Genomic DNA, 20,982 nt, shown 5'->3' with positions numbered 1-20,982 from the left:
CTCCACAACATAATGCTTCGAACAGTTTAAAGTTGTTTTTTTTTTTTAAAGATTTATTTATTTTTATACAAGAGCTGGGGTACAGGCCAGAGGCACGGGAGGGTGAGAGGATTCACCAGAGATAGAGCAGTGAGCAGAACAGGCAGACTGACGGAAATACACTGCTGAGGGGAGCAACAGGCGCGACATGAGAGGTCTGCCACGCCATGTGGGAATCTTCCTGGCTGGCCGGGAATCGAACCTGCTCTGCAGACAGTTTCACAGCGCTGCACTCAACCCGCTGCGCCACTGGGGAAGCCCTGCTTAGAACAGTTTAAAGATAAATCTCTGCTGTGACTCTTCTCAGTAGGAATATGATGATGCAGCAATTCAACAGGCTCTTATTTGCTTAGCTGGCTAAGGGATATAGACTCTCATTGCTAATGGATGTTTCCAGTGACATCAGTCTTCAAAGATACTTGAGGGTATACTCGTTTATAAAGCCAAGAGAACTATACTTAAAAGAGATATAAAAACAGAGAGGACACACAAGGAAATCAAAAAGTAGAATTACAAAACATATCAACATAGCAGAATACTTTATTATAGGAGCTCCCTTTGTGCCAAGCAGCAATAACAGCTCTTCAATTTTATATGACGGGTCTATTATGCCTGTTTCTGTTTTCGTTTTTCATTTTTATCCCCCTTGCATCCTCCACTAGCCCTGTGCGTTCTCTTTTGTGAAGGATTAAGTTAATTGCTCTGATTGGGTCACTGAGAAAGAATTCACCCACTTAAGCTTATACTTATGATATATAATCTTATTTTAAGAAACATCTCCCTTGATTTGTTGTTTCTTCTGGGGATTTAAATAACCATATAATTATCAACCACTTAGTCTAAATATTTCAAGAATAAGAACTGGTCACATAAGCTTATAATTAAGTGTGTGATAGAAAACAATATGTTTAAACTTTTACTCCAGGATTAGTTACTTGGGAAGGTAGTATAAAACACCCATGCTCCCATTTCTTTCCATTTTTTGAACTTAAAGTTTTCAAACTGAATTTATGCCATCGATGTGTAAATAATTTTCCATCACCATTCAAACCAAGATTTTAAGTGGAATGGACAATTCTTTGTCATCATGAGCACTCTTTCTTAGTACATATTTAATTTGAGCACATTATGAGGACTTTGTCACTATAAGACAATTACTCTGTTATCTTTGAAAAATTTGCCTAAATTTAAAACCACCCTAAATTTAGTGTTTATTGTTTATTTTTATTTTTTTAAAGATTTATTTATTCATTAATGCATAGAAGAACTGGGGTGTAGGCTAGAGGTGCAGGGGGTGAGAGTAAAGTATAAAAACCTGATTCAACCTGTTCCATTATCTAGAACTTTATCCTTTATCTACTTGCTCTTATGTGTAAATCTAAGAGACAGAATGGGGCGCAGAACAGGCAGATCTACCGAAACGCACTGCTGAGGGGAGCAGTGGACAAGACAGGAGAGGTCTGCTGCACCAGGTGGGTTAGCTCCCTGGCCAGGGATCGAAATCAGGCCACAGCAGTGATAGTATGACAGCACTGAGACTTAACCCCTATGACACCAGGGAGGCCCCTAAATATTTATTTTTCAAAAGGACAAAATGAAAGAGCACCACATCTCCTTAGGGCTGTTACACAGAAATGGTCATTTCAAGTAGATGAGTCATGGCAATTTGATGAACATTTTTGTGGAATTGGCATGAGCAAGGTGGAGCTGCAGGCTCAGAATGTGGAAAGTCAGTGCTAAGGTTCTACTTAAATAACTTGGGCAGCTAATTAAAGATTAATTAAGTTTGACATGAAGGTATTTAAAAAGTGATATGACATACTTTATGGCAAAGGAATTCAAGATAAAAGAATTATCTAAACTACTAAATTTGGGGTAATGGTGGGAGGGAGTGTGGAATGCAGAGAAAAAGAGGAATTTGCAGGGAAGACGCAAGAACTTTTCTCCAGCAGATTAGGGAACAGCAAACTCAATGTCACTTTCTTGGGAAGGCCTCCCAATCTCTCAGCTGGGTTAGGTCTCTGATTCTATACATATGTTACATCCTATGACAGTGATTTACTTACTTGTAAATGTATTAACCATGATCACCTTTTTGAGAATGAGAATTTGTTCTTTTAGTTTTAAAAATATCATCCAAATTAGTCAAAAAGATAATGACAGTATGTCAACCCTCCCAGAACTGTATGAAATAGGGCTGGGTCACAAAAATCACAGCTAATATGCGCTGTAATGGATCTGTTGGTTAAAGTCTTGTTGAGATTTTATGGTGCAGGATAACTATATATTTCAACTAAAATAGGGATTGATTAGGCCCATTAATTTCCATATTCAAAGAATATCTGTATTCTAACAAATGATTTTTGAAGGGAAATGCACTCAGTCAATTTTCTCATAAAGACATTAATACCACAAGCTGTTAATTTACCCAGTAAATGATTATCCTACATGAATAACTCTAAAATGGGACCTAGAAGTTATTTATATACTTGACATTAATCTAATTTTAGCCATCAAAAATAAAAAATTATTCTCCTTCCTCCCTAATTCTCAGAGCGGTTCGTAAGGCGATGGTTTGGTTCAGCCTCAGTAGATAATATGGAAAGACTGTAATATTTTAAAATATGGTCCAATTAAAATCTCAGAAACTACTAGAATCTAGTCTCTAATTTCATCCATTTATTAGCTAAGACTTGAGAGTCCTTTCGATAAATAGCTGTAAGCAGAGATTGACAGCATAGAATCCAGGGCGATCATAACACAGTGCAGCCTGTGTGCTGAGTACATGCAGAGATGACAATGAGTTAACAGCTATGACTAGTGCCATGAGAGAAGCCTGCATCTTCTTATGCAGCCTTCCCGAATGGGAAGTTATGAGGTCTCTACTAAAGTTTAGAGAATTATTTAGACCCACTCAGAGCAATACGCATCATTAAAATTTTAGGAGAGGGTTGTAGATAAAGACAGCATCAAGCTGGTTCTGGGTGGAGAACAGCGGATGAATAAAAACACAACTCACTGTAAGTTAGTTCTTTGCCTTCCTCCCTTTCAGCATCACAGCAGCCTCAGAAACTTCCTTAAAGCCTATGTGTCTGCTGGAAAACAGCATCTGAGGCAGCACTCCTCATCCTTAATGTGTATGCCAGTCATGTGGGACTCTTGTTAGAATGTGATTCTGATTTACCAAGTCTGTATTGAGGTCTGAAGTCCTGCATTTCCAACAAGCAATATTTTTTGGTCTAAAGACCAAAAAATGAGCAGCAAGAATCTAAAGGAATGTTGGGAATTCTCTTTAGGCAGGAGTTTTATAACTCAGATTAATTCTCTGAATATGTATTCTGGTCCCTTTCAAAAGAACCAAAAATAAGTTAGATTAAATGCTAAACACATTCTGATCTGAACACACAGATGCGACACTAACTCAGAAAGACTCCACGTTAATTAATCTAATAGGTAATTTTATTTAGCCATGGTTCACTGACATATACCATTATGCAATTAAAGCTAGTGCAAATGCACCAAAGTGGTCATTTATTTATCTTTCTTTTCTTTCACAGAATGAATATATTAGTTTTAAAAAAGACAAGACCAAAGCAGCTTAGCCTCTAAAAGATAAAAAATTTTTCTTTGATTTTATTTTGCTATAAATTGTAAGAAGAGTTATTATGCATAACTGATGTGATCTTTTCATGTTGGCATTTGCAGTATTTGAAAGCGAAAGATTAAAAAAACTACATTCCACATGCCCTTGGTGACTATTGAAGCAATTGAATTGATTAAACTGTCACTCATCATTTACTGTGGTTAGTGCTTCATTAGGCACAGATAGGCACAATATATCTTAGTCAAATACTTCTATGGAGTACTTAGCGCTCAAGGAATGAAAACAACAAAACACCAGACTGTGAGTAAAAGCCCATCTCATAATACACATTCAGGTCAAAAAAACCCAAAAAAACAAAAAAACCCAGACATTATATGTAAGAGGAAACTTTAAGATGTGTTTTTCAAACTATGAAACATAATTATATCCGGAAGAAGTTGTATTTGTCCAAATTAAGCAAAAATTAAACCGAAGCAAAGAATGAAGTACAGGAAGGTATTGCTGACTTAGGAGGTGGTACAGTAAGGTGAGTGGGGTCACTTTTCAACATCCACATGGAAATAAGGCAAATGAAGTGCTCAGGAAGCCCGGAAACCTCAAAGTAACAAGTGGCATAAAAGCTTCTTAAATTCTAATGACAATTCTAATGCTCACATTATAATATTCATACACCTATACAGATTTTAATATGTGTACATTGCAGTACATTTATACATAGCACTTGTGTATGTGTATTTTTTTTAAAAGATTTATTTATTTATTTATACAAGCACTGGGTACAGTCAAAAGCGTGGGAGGGTGAGAGAATTCACCAGAGCCAGAGGGGAGAGCAGAGCAAGCAGTCTGACGAAGTACACTGCTGAGGGGAGCAGCGGGCGGCAGGAGAGGTCTGCGCGCCATGTGGGACCCTCGCCCGGTGGCCAGGGATCGAACCGGCGCTGTGGAGGCTGTGGGCAGCTTCACACCCCAGCACTCAACCGCTGTGCCACCGGGGAGGCACTGTATGTGTATTTTTTTAAATCATATGATAAAAGCCTCTTTTTGGGTTCTGGTCCCATCATCTAAGTTAAAAACCCAGAAATCATCTGAAACTCTTACTTATTTACATCCCATTATCAAGTTGTAATAGCCTAACTATCCCCAAATACTACTTCATTCTGATTCCCAATCACCTTGCCCCTCCCTGTATTCCTCCCTTTCCCTCCACCTGCTTCCTAACCCCTGTCCTTCTTCCCTACCCACCAAAATCAGCTGTTTCACCCTTTGTGGTACCTTTGTCCATGTACGTCCTTTATGTCCTTCAACTCTAGTTTTGTCAACTTAGACAGATGGTTTTGACAACTGTCACTTGGTGAAACAATCCCTGACCCTCTGTGTTCCCATCTTTACTCAACCATCCACCAAGGACAAACTTATCACATAACCATGTGAGTTTCCACAATACTAAATGTGTACTTGTGGTTATAATTTATCACACTGTCCTTTCCCTCTGACCTCGAAGGCATGGACATGTATTTCTACCTCTGCATCACCAGAAATTGACATAACGTCTGATACAAATAGGTATTCAATGAATATCTTTAATATTAATGAATTAATCACATAAACTAGTCTGAGGAGTGCATACAAGAGACAAGAAACAACAGTAGAGAAAGAAAATTAACTTAGCAGTAATAGTATCATATAACAATTAAACACTAAAAATAAACCAGTAATTTCATGAAAATATCTAAATTCTAACTTCATTTATAACTCACTCCAAAGGAATTCCAGCAGTCTCCATGGAAACATCTGGTTCACAGCAGTACAATTTACTAGAATGCTAAAATTCAGAAATAGAGGGAGTTGCTAGAATACCTAAGACAAGGTTTTGTTTTTTACATGCTAAGAAACTGTATTGCATTTTTAAATGGCTTAGTTTCAGTACCAGAACCTGAAAATGTGTTGTTAAATCCCAGGCCACAGAGCCATTCATTATGCCATGCTGCCTCCCTCTAGAACAATGTGTCTTTATTTGACCTGTCTGTTGAGACTAAAGAAAGAAAAAATAGAGATGGCAAGTTTGTTCTCTCTACTGGAACACAAATGCTGATGAGGATAATGATAATACCAAAATCAAGTCTTGAAAATGAGAGGCTTGGACAGAAAAAACAATTAACTATCCTGAAAAACTGGATACTATCTCCACTGATATTTTTGGAAAAGAAGATGGTTGTCAATGTTTACAAATGCTTGAATATTTAAAATAGATTCTGATAGATGATGAAGGCCCCAAAGATAGTCTTAAAATAATAACCAAGAGCTATAGAGATACATGGAAATATTCAGACTAGGTACCTCCAGATACCGGTCACAATTCATACAAAAATATAAATAGGAAAGGCCCTTAATGAGGACTACTGTAAAGAGAAAAAAATAAAAAACTATAAAACTCAAAATACTGCATTGAAAAAAAGTGATACCTATATCCTATGAAAGACTAGAGAAGTCTCATTTGAGTAGTCATTTGAAATACTGCCAGTGAAAGCATTTCTCCAAGGAATAACTATAGATTAGGCAGGACAGGAAAAAACAAATTAATAAGTCTTGCACATCTTTAATTTCTGTTGATATGATATCTGATGCAGAATAATGAAGTCACATTAACGCTTTTTTTTCCCCTGGACATGTATTAATCATCCTGCAATAATGTGAGGTATTAGGAAGAAAATTGTTCAGTAATTATCTCAAAGATCAAAGCAAATGACACATTCAAACAATCTTTTTAGACATCCTACATCTCACATATTAGAAAAAGAAATCACTGCTGAAAACTTCATGGAAATTACTCTCCTATATGGAGTATTCTGAACTTCAATTTCAGCATGTTAAGTTGATAGATTTAGTACCAGTTATCAAACAGCATAACTGGATTTTGAAGGACTATAGTTCAGAATTTTGGAATGAACACTTCTAAAATATTTTACCGGATGGATGATAACTGACAATAAAATATTTGAGTATAAACTGATATCTTAGATAATACATGGAATATGTGCAGGTAAAAGCCTCTGCTTTGTAAACCTTATTTTCCAATTTTTTGGAGAGGTTTGTGGGCTTCTTAGAATAGTCTCAAAGACCTACCCTGAAATGTGGCTGTGCAGACCAGACACTCCACAGAGCCTACAGTGTTTTTAACACCCATGAAATTATGTTAAATACAGTGGGTGCTGCTTCAGGACACAGATCAGGTCTTTTTCAACCTTGAACCTCTGGACATTCTGTAAGGTTGACTGTTCAATGAATTGTTGAATGAATGAATGAATGCATGCATGAAGATATTCACATAGAATTATACAAACATCTAATTCCTGGAATCTATAGTCTCACATGGAAATACAGAGAAATATAAAATGCTATATAAAAAATTATAAAAAAACCCCACAAGTGTACGGTAAAGAAGATCTTTGTGGGAAGTGGGGAAAGTGGGCTGCCCCGGAATTCAAGAGGTATTTTTTTTCCCCTTTGTCATCAACAACCAGTTAGATTTGGGAAGATGGAGGGGAGGATATAAAGTGAACATAAAACAATAATAAACAAAATTATGAATTGATTTCAAAGGGTTATATAGTTGATATAATAAAGCTTTTTAATTTGTTTTCATTAGACCATAAACATATTCTGTTCTTAGAAACAAATATGGAAAAACAGTCAGGAGAGAATGATTTGAATTATCAGTGACAAAGAATAAAAAAGTCTTGATAAGCTCTGCAGAATGCAAACATTCTTGGAATCTACTGCTTCACATGGAAATAGAGAAATATAAGATGGGGTAGCAAAATATGAACAATACACATGTATATAGGAAAAGAGGAAACTACTCAGATTTTATCCTTAGTAATTACTAAATGTCAAAGACTATGATTGAGCTTTATTTTCTTTTTTTTAAAAAAAGATTTATTTTTTTATTTATACAAGAACTGGGGTACAGACCAGAGGCACGGGAGGGTGAGAGGATTCACCAGAGACAGAGTGGGGAGCAGAACAGGCAGATGGACCAAAGACACAGCTGAGGGTAGCAGCGGGTGAGGTAGGAGATGTCTGCTGTACCATGTGGTATCTCCCCAGCCGGCTGGGAATTGAACCCATGCTACAGAGGCTGCAGACAGCTTCACAGCGCTGCACTCAACCTGCTGCACCACCGGGGAGGCCCTGTCTTCATTTTTAATGGAATTTAGTACACTATTTCCTGGCCATTGATTCACTATTTTAGTAAAGTTTGACTTTAATTCTTTTTTAATTATTGTATAATCTTTTTTCTCCATATTATGTTGTTTACCAGTACGAATCTAAAGATATTATATTTGAAGAGTAAAACTGAAAAAAAAATACAAATATCTAGGTTTATCAATTACATAATATAGCATCTACAACTAAGAAAAATAACCAGTATATGCAAGTTATATTAATCAATACAGCAGAATACCATTAAATAAAAATGTGATTTTTAATTTAACTATACTCCAAATTTGCATCTAATGCAGTGTCCTAAAGAATGTATTCACAGATGTCACAACAGCATATAAGTCCTTACTTCTGTCCTGTAATGAACAGTGTGAAATCTATGCCCAGATTCCTTCAATCATTAATACACACACAGTGGTATTTATACAAGCTCCTACTTTCCTTCTAGTCACATCTCCACTCAATCACGTTAACCAGTAAGTTAACATTCTACCTTTTCATCTTCATTGAATTGGAAACTTTACATTGACTGGAACATCTGTTGAAAGAGTGTCATTAATTGTCTTTGCTTGTTATAACAGCAAACAGGATGAACTCACATATGCCATGGACCTAAAGAACTACCTTCTACAATCAAGTTTTCAAATTTATGTAAATATTTAAATCTTTTAAAGAATTATCACTTCACATTCTATCTCCTTTCATCACTAGCTCATCAAAAGGCACATGGCTTTTTTCTCAAGTGTGTTTTCATAAATTGTCATTATTTCACTAACAGTTAAATGGGAAGGGTTACAAATTTCCACTACTTGACACTAAGATCCTGGCTGTCATTCAGGTTTCTGTCTACACTATGCTGCTTGATTGCTTCCCACCCATCAACACTTGTAATTCAAATATGTGTCTGAGCAAATCACAAATTTCTTGAGGTCAAGGGCCTTTGTAGTCAATCATCTATCATCAAAGCCATGAACACTGAAGTATCAAAAGAGTAGAAGATGCAGTAAAATGTACCAAGACCCCACATCCTCCTCAAAGTGACCAAAATGTCAGTTAAGGAATAAAATTTTAAACAAAGAATAAATTAATTTCAGCACATTTGGATGAAAGTATGGCAATACAGGCAGATAACAGGAGAGTGCTACTTCAATTTATAGTCAGAGTATTTACCTGCAACAACTCAGAAAAGGCTCAGATACATACAAGTCCAAGAAAGTGTGAAGATGAGCCTGACAACTGGTAAAAGGGTGGAGGAGTGAAACTTTGTAAAATCAATTGAGTGATGTTTTTTCTCCAATCATCATCTACCCCAATCCACTAGCAAGATACTGAGTGTTTATTCCCTGGAGAAATTAAATCCCCAAAGCTTCAAATTGAGGATAATGGATAATGATGTGGCAGAGAGCAGGGCAAGGCACAGAGGAATTAATTGAAAAATATTTTTATTGGTCTGTGTGACCATCAGCTCCCCTTTCAAGTCTTGCTTTAAGAATGCTGGCTGCCAGAAATCAGCATCGGAGGAAGGATACAGAGGAGCCTTCATACCCTGATGTTTGAGGATGTTCCAAAGAAAAGTCCAATTTTTACATGAACAATATATAATGAACTGACTAGTTAGTTGTTCCTCGTAAGTTGTAGATCATATTATCTCATTTATTAAAGCAAATGAACAGCTAAAACTTTCTGCCACTCCCGAATTTGAAGAAATCTTCCAACAGAAACCAGAGAAAATGAAAGTAGGGGGAGTTATACATATGGTAAATGATTTTTTTTTAAAGAAGAAAGAAAAGATAATTTTCAAGAATAGAGTTTTATTATAGAAATTCTAATATCTAACTAAAACAATTTTTTCAGATATAGATGATGGAAACAAATATATTGAAGAACTGAGGCAGAAGGTGGGAGAAGGGTAGACAACGGCCTATAATGGAGGAATATAGGTGTTTTGGTGGTAGGCATGATGTGATAACACACATCTGAAGAGGTGTGAACCTACACCCCTAAATTACATACACTGTTGTACATCAATGATACCTCAGTTAAAAAGAACTTTAACAAATTCTAAACCTTCCTAAGAACTGAAAGTCTTTATAATGAAGAGAATTCACCCAGCAGTAATAAGAAAAGAATTACCAAAGTACATTATCTTGAAAATTCAGAATTCCAGGGACTGATAGTTGAGTTTGACACTTTTCCAAGAGAAAATGAAAGATAGTACACAAATCACTGACAATCAGAATGGAATCAACCTTCTCAGCAGCAACACTGAGGGTCTAAAGAAATGAAGCAATGCATTCAAAATCTGGAGAAAATATCTAATTATATACTCAGCCAAAATATATCAATCATATGTGGGAGTAAATGAAGACATTTTTGGAAAACAATTGAAACTATCTCTCTAATGTGTTCTGTTTGAGGAGACTAGAGGAGACAGACCTGGAATCCAGAAAACAGGGAATCAGTAATCAACATGAAGGAAAATTAATCCAACCAAGAACAGACTTTCATGAAATGACTACTTACAGAGATGTAAGGGAAACCACAAGACACAAACTGACAGAAAGTCATCACTCACCCCATAAAAGAAAAAGTTAAGGTTGGAATCTATGGACAGTGGAGCCATGGAAGAAGAGTAATTTCTTGGCAGAAGCTATAGCCAATTATTTCCAGATATAAAGCCTAAAGTAGAGAAGAATGAGGAAAGAGTATTCAATCTCCCCCTCCTCCCACTTGTCTACTGCCTGAACCCAAATGTAAACCAGGAGTCCAGGCAGCTCGTAGCACACACTGCATACGGGTCAGCCATCCAGGTCACTGGGAAGAGCAAAAGAGGGCAGACACAGATTTGGGAGAAAGTAGAGAATAATCAGCTTAGACCCTACAACAGGGAAGTGACAAATGAAAGTCCCAAAGTAATAAATTTTTACTACCCTAAGGAAGAAATAAGAGAGCAGAGAGAAGTTTCAAGAAAAAGCTTGAGTCAGAGAGATATCAATAAAATTAAATGGGAATAGTTGATTTGCTGAGGTGTGTAAGCTTTTGGAAAATATTTTTTTATATGGAACTAACAAATCTTTTACACTTATAAGTAATTGGTAATAGGAAGAACAAAGACAAAAAATTAATAAAAATAAGAAATTGTTATATGCAGGAAAAAGGATTATGCAAGAAAGGATACAAAATTATTAATACAACTTGATTTAAACCATTAAAATGTTTATATATTAATGCTTCAAAAAGTGATCTAGCATCCATATTGGGAGAATGAGATGAAAGTGGAGTGGGAAGAGGTTGATGGGAAAGAGTTAAATCCTCATCTATCATAACACCTACCAAATAGACAATTTCTAAAATAGTAAATTAATAATTAGCAAAAGAAACAGTTATTTAAGACATGTAGAGGTAGATAATAAAAGTTGGAAGTAGTTGCTTCTAGAAAAGATTAAAAGGTGAACATCACTGAGGTAGGAGATTACTGCTTTTATTATTGTTACTGTAGTAAGAGTTCTAAGTAAGTGGTTATTCTGGAAATCAGTTTGACTATCATTGTTTTCTGACATGGGAATTGAAGCTAAATATAGTTAAAGAGTTGGTTAAACAAGGTCACACATCTGAGGAATAATGCAGACAGAACCTAACTTCAATTTCTAACTACAATACTGCCTCTTATTTACATACAAAAACAGTTACATGATCAGAGAATTGATTTCCACAAATACACAACTTAAAATGCAAAAGGTGGTAGCGTACATTCAGCGTTCTCTAAACATTATGCAATGGTTTAGATATTACAAAATCACACATACACAGGGAATTAAGAGAGATACCCTCTCTGATTCTCTAAAATTAGTGGTATGGTGGTCTCCCTAAAATCAAATACAGCAACTTCCATTTCTTAGTTATCCTATATACCTTGGATTTATATTCCAATATAAATGCAACATATTTAGCCTGGCTTATTAATATCCTAGGAGATGATAAGAACATTATACTCAATATTTGTGGGTTCTTACATTTCTAAAAGAATTTCACATGAAACCACCTCTTGCTTTTTTGACAAACCATTGAGATAGTTGGGTATAATAAGGGCTATCATAAGCATCATGAAACTTACTCATTATAATTAGCTTTTTTATTTTTTTAAAGATTATTTAGTTATTTATACAACACTGGGTACAGTCAGAAGTGCGGGAGGGTGAGAGAATTCACCAGAGCCAGAGTGGGGAACAGAACAGGCAGACCAACGAAATACACTGCTGAGGGGAGCAGCGGGAGGCAGAAGAGGTCTGCAGGCCATGTGGGCCTCTCACCCAGGGGCCAGGGATCGAACTGGCGCTGCAGAGGCTGAAGGCAGCTTCGCAACCCAGCACTCAACTGCTGCACCACCGGGAGGCTTTTTAAAAAGCTTTTTAAAAATCACCTCAAAACCAAGTGCGTAGCCAATTACTCTGCCATCAATGATAAAAGGAGGGCAATTTTTATGCACCTGCACCCCAATGTTTATAGCAGCACTGTTTACAATAGCTAAGCTTTGGAAACAACCCAAATGCCCAAAAAGAGATGACTGGATCAAGAAGATGTGGTACATATTCACCATGGAGTATTACTCAGCAATCAAAAAAGATAAACACATGCAATTTGCAGCAACATGGATGGCGCTAGAAGGGATCATGCTCAGCGAAATAAGCCAGAAAGAAAAAGAAAAATACCGGATGGTCTCACTCATAGCAGGAATGTAGAAAACTTAAATAAGGGACCAGGAAAATGAATAACTATAAGAAAGTGAAAATCAAAATCAACAAAAACTATGAACCAGAGACACTCTATGAGGGGTGAGGGGCAGGGAGGGGAGGGATTGGGGTCAAAATAAGGGGGTTGCAATTCTATGGGGAATATAAAAATAAAATTGATAAAAATTAAAAAAAAATATTTAGTAGCAAAGACAGCATACAATATTCCATTTTATATATTATTATTCAGCTAATTTATCACAAATAAATCATCAAACATATCCACTGAAAACACACATACAGTCTTCTCACAGCATAATGACAAACAACAGGGATATAAAAACAATAACGATGCCAAGTTTTTGATGGAGAAGTATAACTGGCAGTCTTCAGCACCTTAGAGGCATCACTAAATTCGGCATGTTGTAAGCCACTTTATAATGCCTTAAAAATCTAATATTAGAGAATAGTACTTTCAGGGATAATTAATTAAAAATTAAGCAAAATAATTGAATTTTTTCATGAGGAATTTGAGTTTGTAGCCAGTAGTCCTTAAGGGTGAATTAAGTACTCAAAGGCATTATTATCTAGCAAAATATTACTCCAATGCTTTATGAGAAAAAAAATGACCATGTGCCATGATTAGATCCTGTTTTACACCTATTCTCCTGGCAAAATTAATATCAACTATTACAGGGGTCCTTGCATGGGTGATAAATACATGTTCATCCTAATTTAAGGAGCTTCATTCATGAATGGGCTTAGAAACAATAGCTTCCACCATGAGTCCAGCTTTCAACTACCTGGATGTACTTCTGGCTGTTTCTTGGTTCTTTTTCATCATAGGTGCAATGTATTATGTATTATTTGAGCAGCTCTCAAGAGCTCTTAAAGAGTTTTTACTTTTGACTGTAACTAATTAGTGTCTTCCTTGAACTGATTAGTTAGAAAATGTGCAAATAGGGTTGACAGATGACTTCACGTAGCTCATAAACTCAAATTCTCATTCTTACCTGCATTCTTTTTTTTTAAAGCAGGTTAAACTTATTTTATTTATATCTTAATTTGAAATAAACTTTGAAAAATATAAATTAAATACAAATATTTTGAAACCTATTATAATCTTTAAAAGAGTTTAGAAAACTAGAACTTTCTTTGATAAGATGTTACAGATTCTTTTACTTTAGAAGTAGAAAATGAGTAATGATTTATTACTGGGAAAATACATGCCAGCATAGATATTGGTCCCATAAAATGCATTCAATCCAATAATTCATATACTAAGTATATTTCAGAGATACTCCTTGGACAATATACATGTTTGTATATACCTACAGATACATATGTACATGATGTGTGTGTATATGTGTATTATGTGTGTGTATATATATATATATATACACACACACACACATATATATAATGGAGACCAAGTTGTGAGGGGAAGAAAGGCAGTGCACAAGGGTGTTGGTGAAAGTCACCCATTTTATTTGAGGCATGCAAAGAGTCCAACATGACTCAGAATATAAGTTATAGGGCCTCCCTGGTGGCGCAAGGGGTTAAGACACAACCTGTGAAGCTATCCGCAGCCACTGCAGCACGAGTTCGATCCCCGGCAAGGAAGCTACCCACATGGTGCAGCAAACCTCTCTTGACTCACCCACTGCTCCTCTCAGCAGTGTACTCAGTCAGCCTGCCTGTTCTGTTCCCCACTCCGTCTGTGGTGAATCCTCTTACCCCCTACACTTCTGACCTGTACCCCAGATCTTATATGCATAAATAAATAAATCTTTTTTAAAAAAGAACATAAGTTATAAAATAGGAATTTTATTGTATTTGTATTTTATGACCACTTTTCTAATGAAACAAAGAGCAATTTCTTATATATGATTGTCAGATATTATATAATATACTGTAAAGAGAAAGGGCGTTCGACTGGGTTAACTTGAATGTGGGGTAGTTTGAAGCTAATAAGTCTGGGAAAGTGCTATTTAATCTCTCTGGGTTTTGTTTTCTTCTGCAGTATTCTGCTACATAAGGTCAGTAATAAAGCATTAGGACTTAGAATATAGTTTGGATTTAATGAAAGTATGTATTACTTTTACTACTGTTATTATTATTCCTTAATGTCCAATTTAGTATTATTCAAATACTTAGCGCAAGACCTCATATAGAACAAATTCATTTTCAGAGTGGGGGATAGAAGAGGATTCATTTATGATTCTCTCTCTTAAAACACTGATAAACAAATGGGAATCCTAGGAAGGTTTTATTGCATAAATTTCCTTGGTTTATGAGAGATCCTTAAGGATGATGGCATTATGAAGGATGCTGGCAAAATTCTGTATGTTGCGAACATGTATGGTGATTAAGCTTATTTAATAAAAATCAATGCTGCACGGCCTTATAACACTCAGTAAATAAGCAATTTCTTTTCTGACATATGCAAAGTTAATTTTGATGCAGACATTTTTCTATATATCAACATGGGTATGGAAATTTTTTTCTAGTCACCCAGCTGCTACAATGTTAAATAAATTAATTTTAATCTTAAATCAAAGATGTAATAGAGAAAAGGGTGATTTAATATGCAACCTCATTACATTTGACAGGCTTATTTATAAATGATTTGCCCCACATTTTGACAAGCATAGTTAATATGTTAATTAGCTTTTTAAAACATGATGAAAGGAAGAGACTGGCATGCTATCATTCTTCACACACCATCTTGGGAAGCACTGAAATTGAGGCCACAATGTAATGCCACTATATATTATGGCCCCCTAAAAGCACTGTGATCTTGATGAGGTAATTATTTATTAGATATAACTTGGTCAAACTATGTTAAAAATTAATCCCTTAAGATGATCCCAAGTAACCTGCTTTAGAAAACAAACACAGCTGTAAACATGTTTATAAGATTCTACAAAGGAATATAAAGTTTATTTAGAGCAATGACCTACAGCAGAGCTCCCTGATTTGGAAGGAACTAAACAGATAAGCTGCTTTTCACATTTGCACATCTCTTAATGTGGTTTTCACATTTGGTAATAAGCCTATTTGGTTTAGAAGCTTAAAGATATTCCCTATGCCTTGACTTTCAAAGGGTTATAAAATCCAAGAGTTAAGGAAAGTTATACACCAGACTTTGTCCAATATGATTCCTCTGCTTAAATTCTCCTTCACGAAGGGAGACAAAGGTATCAAAAACTATCTTTCTTGAGAAGTTATCATATCACACAGTATATTCACACATTGCCCCGGTGTTGGAAGACTTAGCGCGGTAAACCATAACAGCATGGCAAACTCTGATTCCCATCACTTTCTCTAACATTAATGCAGATATGTCTTCATTAATATTTTTATTGCCTGTGGCTATTTAAACAGAAAACTGGAAAGTGTAACAGTGTGTAGGGATCGTTAGTTTTTAGTTACTACCCTACTGCCCCAGGATGGTAAACGAACTGTAAAAATAGCCCGAAACCACTGCCACCTGCCTCTGCTATTGTCCACGGGTTAATATTTGCACTTTTCTTCAGTGCAGCTGAGCCATCACTCAATTACAGTCCCATTTCTAGGTCTTTGAAGCTTCTAAAGTACCCAGTATCACTGCCATTGATTATGCAAAAATCAGTGTCCTGTGAACTTCTCACTAACTGGAAAAATACATATATTTTATCAGACTTATAGTATAATAACAAAATTAGAAAATGACTTGTAATAAAATCAGATTCAGAATGACAGGCATAGCATAGACATAAGTCAGATTTTAGGGCCTGGAAATGGAGAGCCAATAAACATGGGAAAACTGTTCAACATAACACACTATCTATTTTTGGCAATGAGTATTTTTGGCAGACAGACAACAGGGCTTTGGGGTCTACTATTTTGTAACAGTTTTCTTCTCTTCCACTTAAATAACAGTCCTCTTCTCATGTTGCCATTATGTCTCTGGGTAAAGCAAATTAGCAGAAAGCAGTTTTTCCTCAAGAGAATTAGCACACCACACACACACAATACACACAGAGGAAACGATAGGAGGTGAGTTGGGAGAGGCAAAGACTGGAAATCAAAAACTACATGCCAGAAACAGATCCAAGTCACAATTCATGTAGCTCTTTATCCTTTAACGACCACTTTTACAGGTTTGTGAGGAAAAAGCCACTAGTATATAAAATACAGTGTCTTTGAATTTTGAGGGTAGAATCTTAACCGTGCTGCCAAGCACTCAGACAAAACTGGTTCCAAATAACAAATATTTTGAAACTATGTTTTATTAGCAGAATCCTTAACTGACCTTCCTGAAACAACCTAAAATTTCCATACTCAAAAAACAGAGAGAAATTATGCATAATTCAAGAATAAATGGGTAATGATTATTTGCATAGCCAACTCTCCACTATAAGGCAAAGAGCAGGAGGGGAAAGAGAAAGGTAGTAAGTGATAACCTGATGCATTCATTGACCTTTATTTCCAAAATTTTCCTCCAATACAACTAATGATCAAAATATCTATTCTTACCAAATTCCCTCCTAGCCTTGGGGAAAAACAATACAAACAACTGTCAAAAAAAAAAAAAAAAGGCTAGGAAATGTAACCAAAAAAAGGTAAATTGCAACTGAATTTAGTGCTTAGCAATCACAGCAAAATGTTCAGACCACTCTGAGATTAGCTTTGAATTTAAATATTTTTCCACCTACTTCCAATCCTTAATGTTATAGAAGTACCAACTTCCTTGTTATAAGGCCAGAAATTAAGTCCCTTTGAAAAATCACTATGTTGACAGAAAAATGTCTCTGCTCTTGTCCATCAAGAGCCATTGCCAGACACCACTTCCAAGGGAGTCTCTGATTAGGACACATTTCCAATCTTGTTTTCAAAAAATGCAGCAGGGTTGTCACACACAGGCAAATATCCTGCACCATTAATCTTCATTCAAACTGTTAGCATGTTTGCATAGGCTTGACCCAGACGGAGTACTACAGATAGATTAGATAGCGTAAAGCTTGTATTTCTCACCACATGTCAAGGCAGGTGGAATATTCTGTTGAGCCCAAGAGAACATCTGGAGGCCTGTACCACAAGGTAACCACTTCATTGGAGTATGTGTGGCTAGGGACGGATTTTGCTCTTGCAAGACCTGTGGGATAAACAAAATAAAAATGTGCATTAATAGAACAAGAGAATTTAAATTTGAATGGTCACAACTGTAAAAGGTCAAATGTGATACTGTAATATAGAATTATGAATCCAATGTCAAGGTTACTAGAAAGGATAGGGAATGCATATTGTAGTCTGCTGTTTCAAATACGTAACCAATAAATCATTTACATTTCCTAATAAAGCATTGTAAATTTAATAAAATATCAGGGGAGTTAATAAGTAATTCATTAACTTTTAGATATTACACAGAAGCTTAGAAAGCTCCTCACAGTCCAAAGAATTTTTCCTGGAAATCTACTTCTGAAAATTAGAAATAAGTGTCATGAGAAAGAGTTTCAAGGTCAGCTAGCTGGGAGAAAAATGATGTTTTAAAAATTTAAACAGGTCTCCATACTGCTACACTCCTCAGTGCCCTTCATTTTTCTAATGTGTATTGTGAGTTGAAAGAAGAGATTATGGTACTTTTCTCAGAGGATTATTCCCAAACTCATGGTTTCAGAGTTCTGTCAAACACCAACTAGTCAATATATATTCAAGAAGTTCATCTGAAAGCCACCTATATAACTAAAAAGAAATAGTGAAATAAATCTCATGAAATATTAATCATGTTTTCTAAGAATTTTTTAAAAACTAGGGGAATGTTCCAAATAATGTTAAAATTATATCCAGTTTGACTTCCATCATAAATAACTACATGGGGCCTCCCTGGTGGCGCAGGCGGTTGAGCGCCGCACTATGAAGCTGTCCACAGCCTCTGCAGTGCGGGTTTGATCCTGGCCGGCCAGCGAGAATCCCACATGGCGAAGCAGACCTCTCCTGTCTCACCAGCTGCTCCCCTCAGCAGTGTATTTCTTTAATCTGCCTGTTCTGTTCCCCGCTCTGTCTCCAGTGAATCCTCTCACCCTCCTGCACATCTGGCCTGTACCCCAGTTCTTGTATAAAAGTAAATAAACCTTAAATAAATAAATAAATACATAGAAAAGAGATTAGCAGAAAATATATTTGAATGTTTTTAGTGGCTAGCTTTGAAATATGTGATTATACAGTTTTTTATTTTAATAAGTTTTTCTAAGTGTTTCCCGAATTTTCTGCTACAAATACATAATTCTTTTCAAAATCACAAAACCCATAGATTTTCTTAAAGCAAAAAAAGTCCTTGTGTGATAGATTTCTATCTGGGTATATTCTGACAAGTGTAAAGCAATGTTTATTAATGCTATGATCAATACACACAACATTTTCACAGTAAAGTTACCATCTTCTCTTCATTTTATGTTCTGATTATTTAAATTTTATAGTACTTAGAAACATGATTTTTTCCTATGTATTAAAACACCTGATACCCAGTTTCTTACATTATCTGCAAATTTAAAAATTAGACATATGGTCAGACAAAGAATTTCTAATTAATTCAAACACAGTTAAAATAACTCATTTTTTCCAACAACAAAGCTTTGATAATACAATGGCATACTATATTGGTTGTTTATCAGTATGGCATGTTAAAATGTACAGTTTATACACACATAAACATACATACACATATGTGGTCCTAAACTTTTCTTTTTTTTTTTCTAAACTTTTCTTAACAAGAATAAAATAGCTATTTTTGATATTCAATTACCATAATAATATCTATTTATTTTTTCTTCCAGGTATTATCTTACATCAATTCAGGCAAAACTGAATAACAGAACAATCAGGATGGTAAAATGTTTCCAAATTTAGTAAATATATCAAAAGGTTTAATTCTCAAACAACTACGCTTCTACAGAGACTAAAGAGCTAAGTACAAGTCCCAAAATAGGTTCTGACTTGTTCCATATGCTGTTGTCAAGTCAAATGCAATGCAAAAAAAAAAAAAAAAAAAAAATTCATTCTGGATTTCCTTGGTTTTCCTGAGGCCTTGTTGACAGAAAGTGAGGCCAGGGGATAGGAGAATGAAAAAAATCTGAGATTTTCTCTGACAGCTTAGAAGACAGCCTCGTTATAAAACATTGTGATATTCCTACTTTTTAAAGAAGACTTCAAAATAACCTAGCAATTGTATAAATCTAAATAATTATATGTAATTTCACACTAATTATGTTCACTTGGAATATGAGTTTGCAAAAGTGGCTCAATATTTCTGGACAATATGAACAGAAAAGGCTTTGTCTACTTTTTTCCCTCCTCCCCACATGCCTAGGTCAAGGACTACTTAAAAACTCCACTTACAGGGGCCACAAAACTTCCCAAAACAAGAGTGAAAATGAGTTTTCAGTATCTGAGTCTTTCATGTGTTAACACAATTTGTAAAAATTGTTTAACTGTAGATGTGATACTCATTGAAGAATATTTTTAAGATACACACTTCACTGCTCGAGAAAAACTTCCATCATGTTACTGTAATATAGACCATCAATTTAATAAACATTTTCTGTGGAGATTATCCTGTGTATTGATAAATAAAATGCTTTCACCCTAAAAATACCTCCTACCATTAGAAAGATAAAGCCTAAAACTTTTCAAGAAAGGAACAAATTATTAAAACAATGAATCAAAAAGAAAAACACATAAGAGAAGAAAACACACCTTGAGGTAGGAATATAACTACATATTTAATAAATATTTTTGGTGAAGATATTGCTATGTATTCACACAGTTCATGCATCAAAACACGCTTACTCATGCAAAATTTATTAAACTGCATCTTCCAGCTGAAGGGAAACTGTAGGACAGGATTAATTAGCACAGCATGTGTGAAAGCTTTCTTTCTCTGTTCCTTGTCAGTTGCTATGGTTACACTACAGGAAGAGAACTACACCATCTTTTAAAAAGGATGAAGTTCATGGGTTATTATCAAAACTTCTTACATTAATGTTTAGTTTGAATTAAAAGTCAAAAAGCAAAGTGAAATGCTAAGTAGATGAGTACAAGTTATTTGCACACTGATGTTTTGATTGAATGTGCATAGGAAGCGTGCATGTTTCTATGGGCACTTAAAATGCCTTGTATATCAATTCAGAGTATCCAAACTGAAGGAGCTGCCTTTTTTAAGTCATTAAAGACCCTGGAGTAAATAAACAACCCTGCAATTCAAGGTCTACTGGTAAAGATTCAAAGTTGGGTGGCCCTATACCAGTTACCATAACAGAGTCTTAAATTTCCAGAAAATTTAAGAAGCCTTTATAGTTAACCTCTTACCCAATGAAAGAATTCCCCTTTCATAATTCTCTAAAA

At 35.4% G+C, this 20,982-nt stretch overlaps 1 protein-coding gene across 4 annotated transcripts in view; it reads right to left on the bottom strand.

Annotated features, from left to right (window-relative positions):
* CDK14 (cyclin dependent kinase 14) overlaps positions 1–20,982 on the bottom strand; it is a gene marked incomplete at both ends in the record, with an annotated part of 470,170 nt that overhangs the window by 127,211 nt on the left and 321,977 nt on the right. For 3 of the 4 annotated variants that reach the window (XM_084229436.1, XM_084229438.1, XM_084229439.1), the window contains one exon: positions 17,617–17,737. In XM_084229436.1, coding sequence (XP_084085562.1) covers positions 17,617–17,737 — 121 coding nt within the window. The remainder of the gene's footprint in view (positions 1–17,616; positions 17,738–20,982) is intronic. The other variant, XM_084229437.1, reaches the window with a different exon arrangement.

The sequence above is a fragment of the Talpa europaea genome (genome assembly GCF_964194135.1).
Source record: "Talpa europaea genome assembly, chromosome: 3".
Lineage (NCBI taxonomy): Eukaryota > Metazoa > Chordata > Mammalia > Eulipotyphla > Talpidae > Talpa > Talpa europaea.
This window is presented reverse-complemented; position numbering and strand designations above follow the sequence as displayed.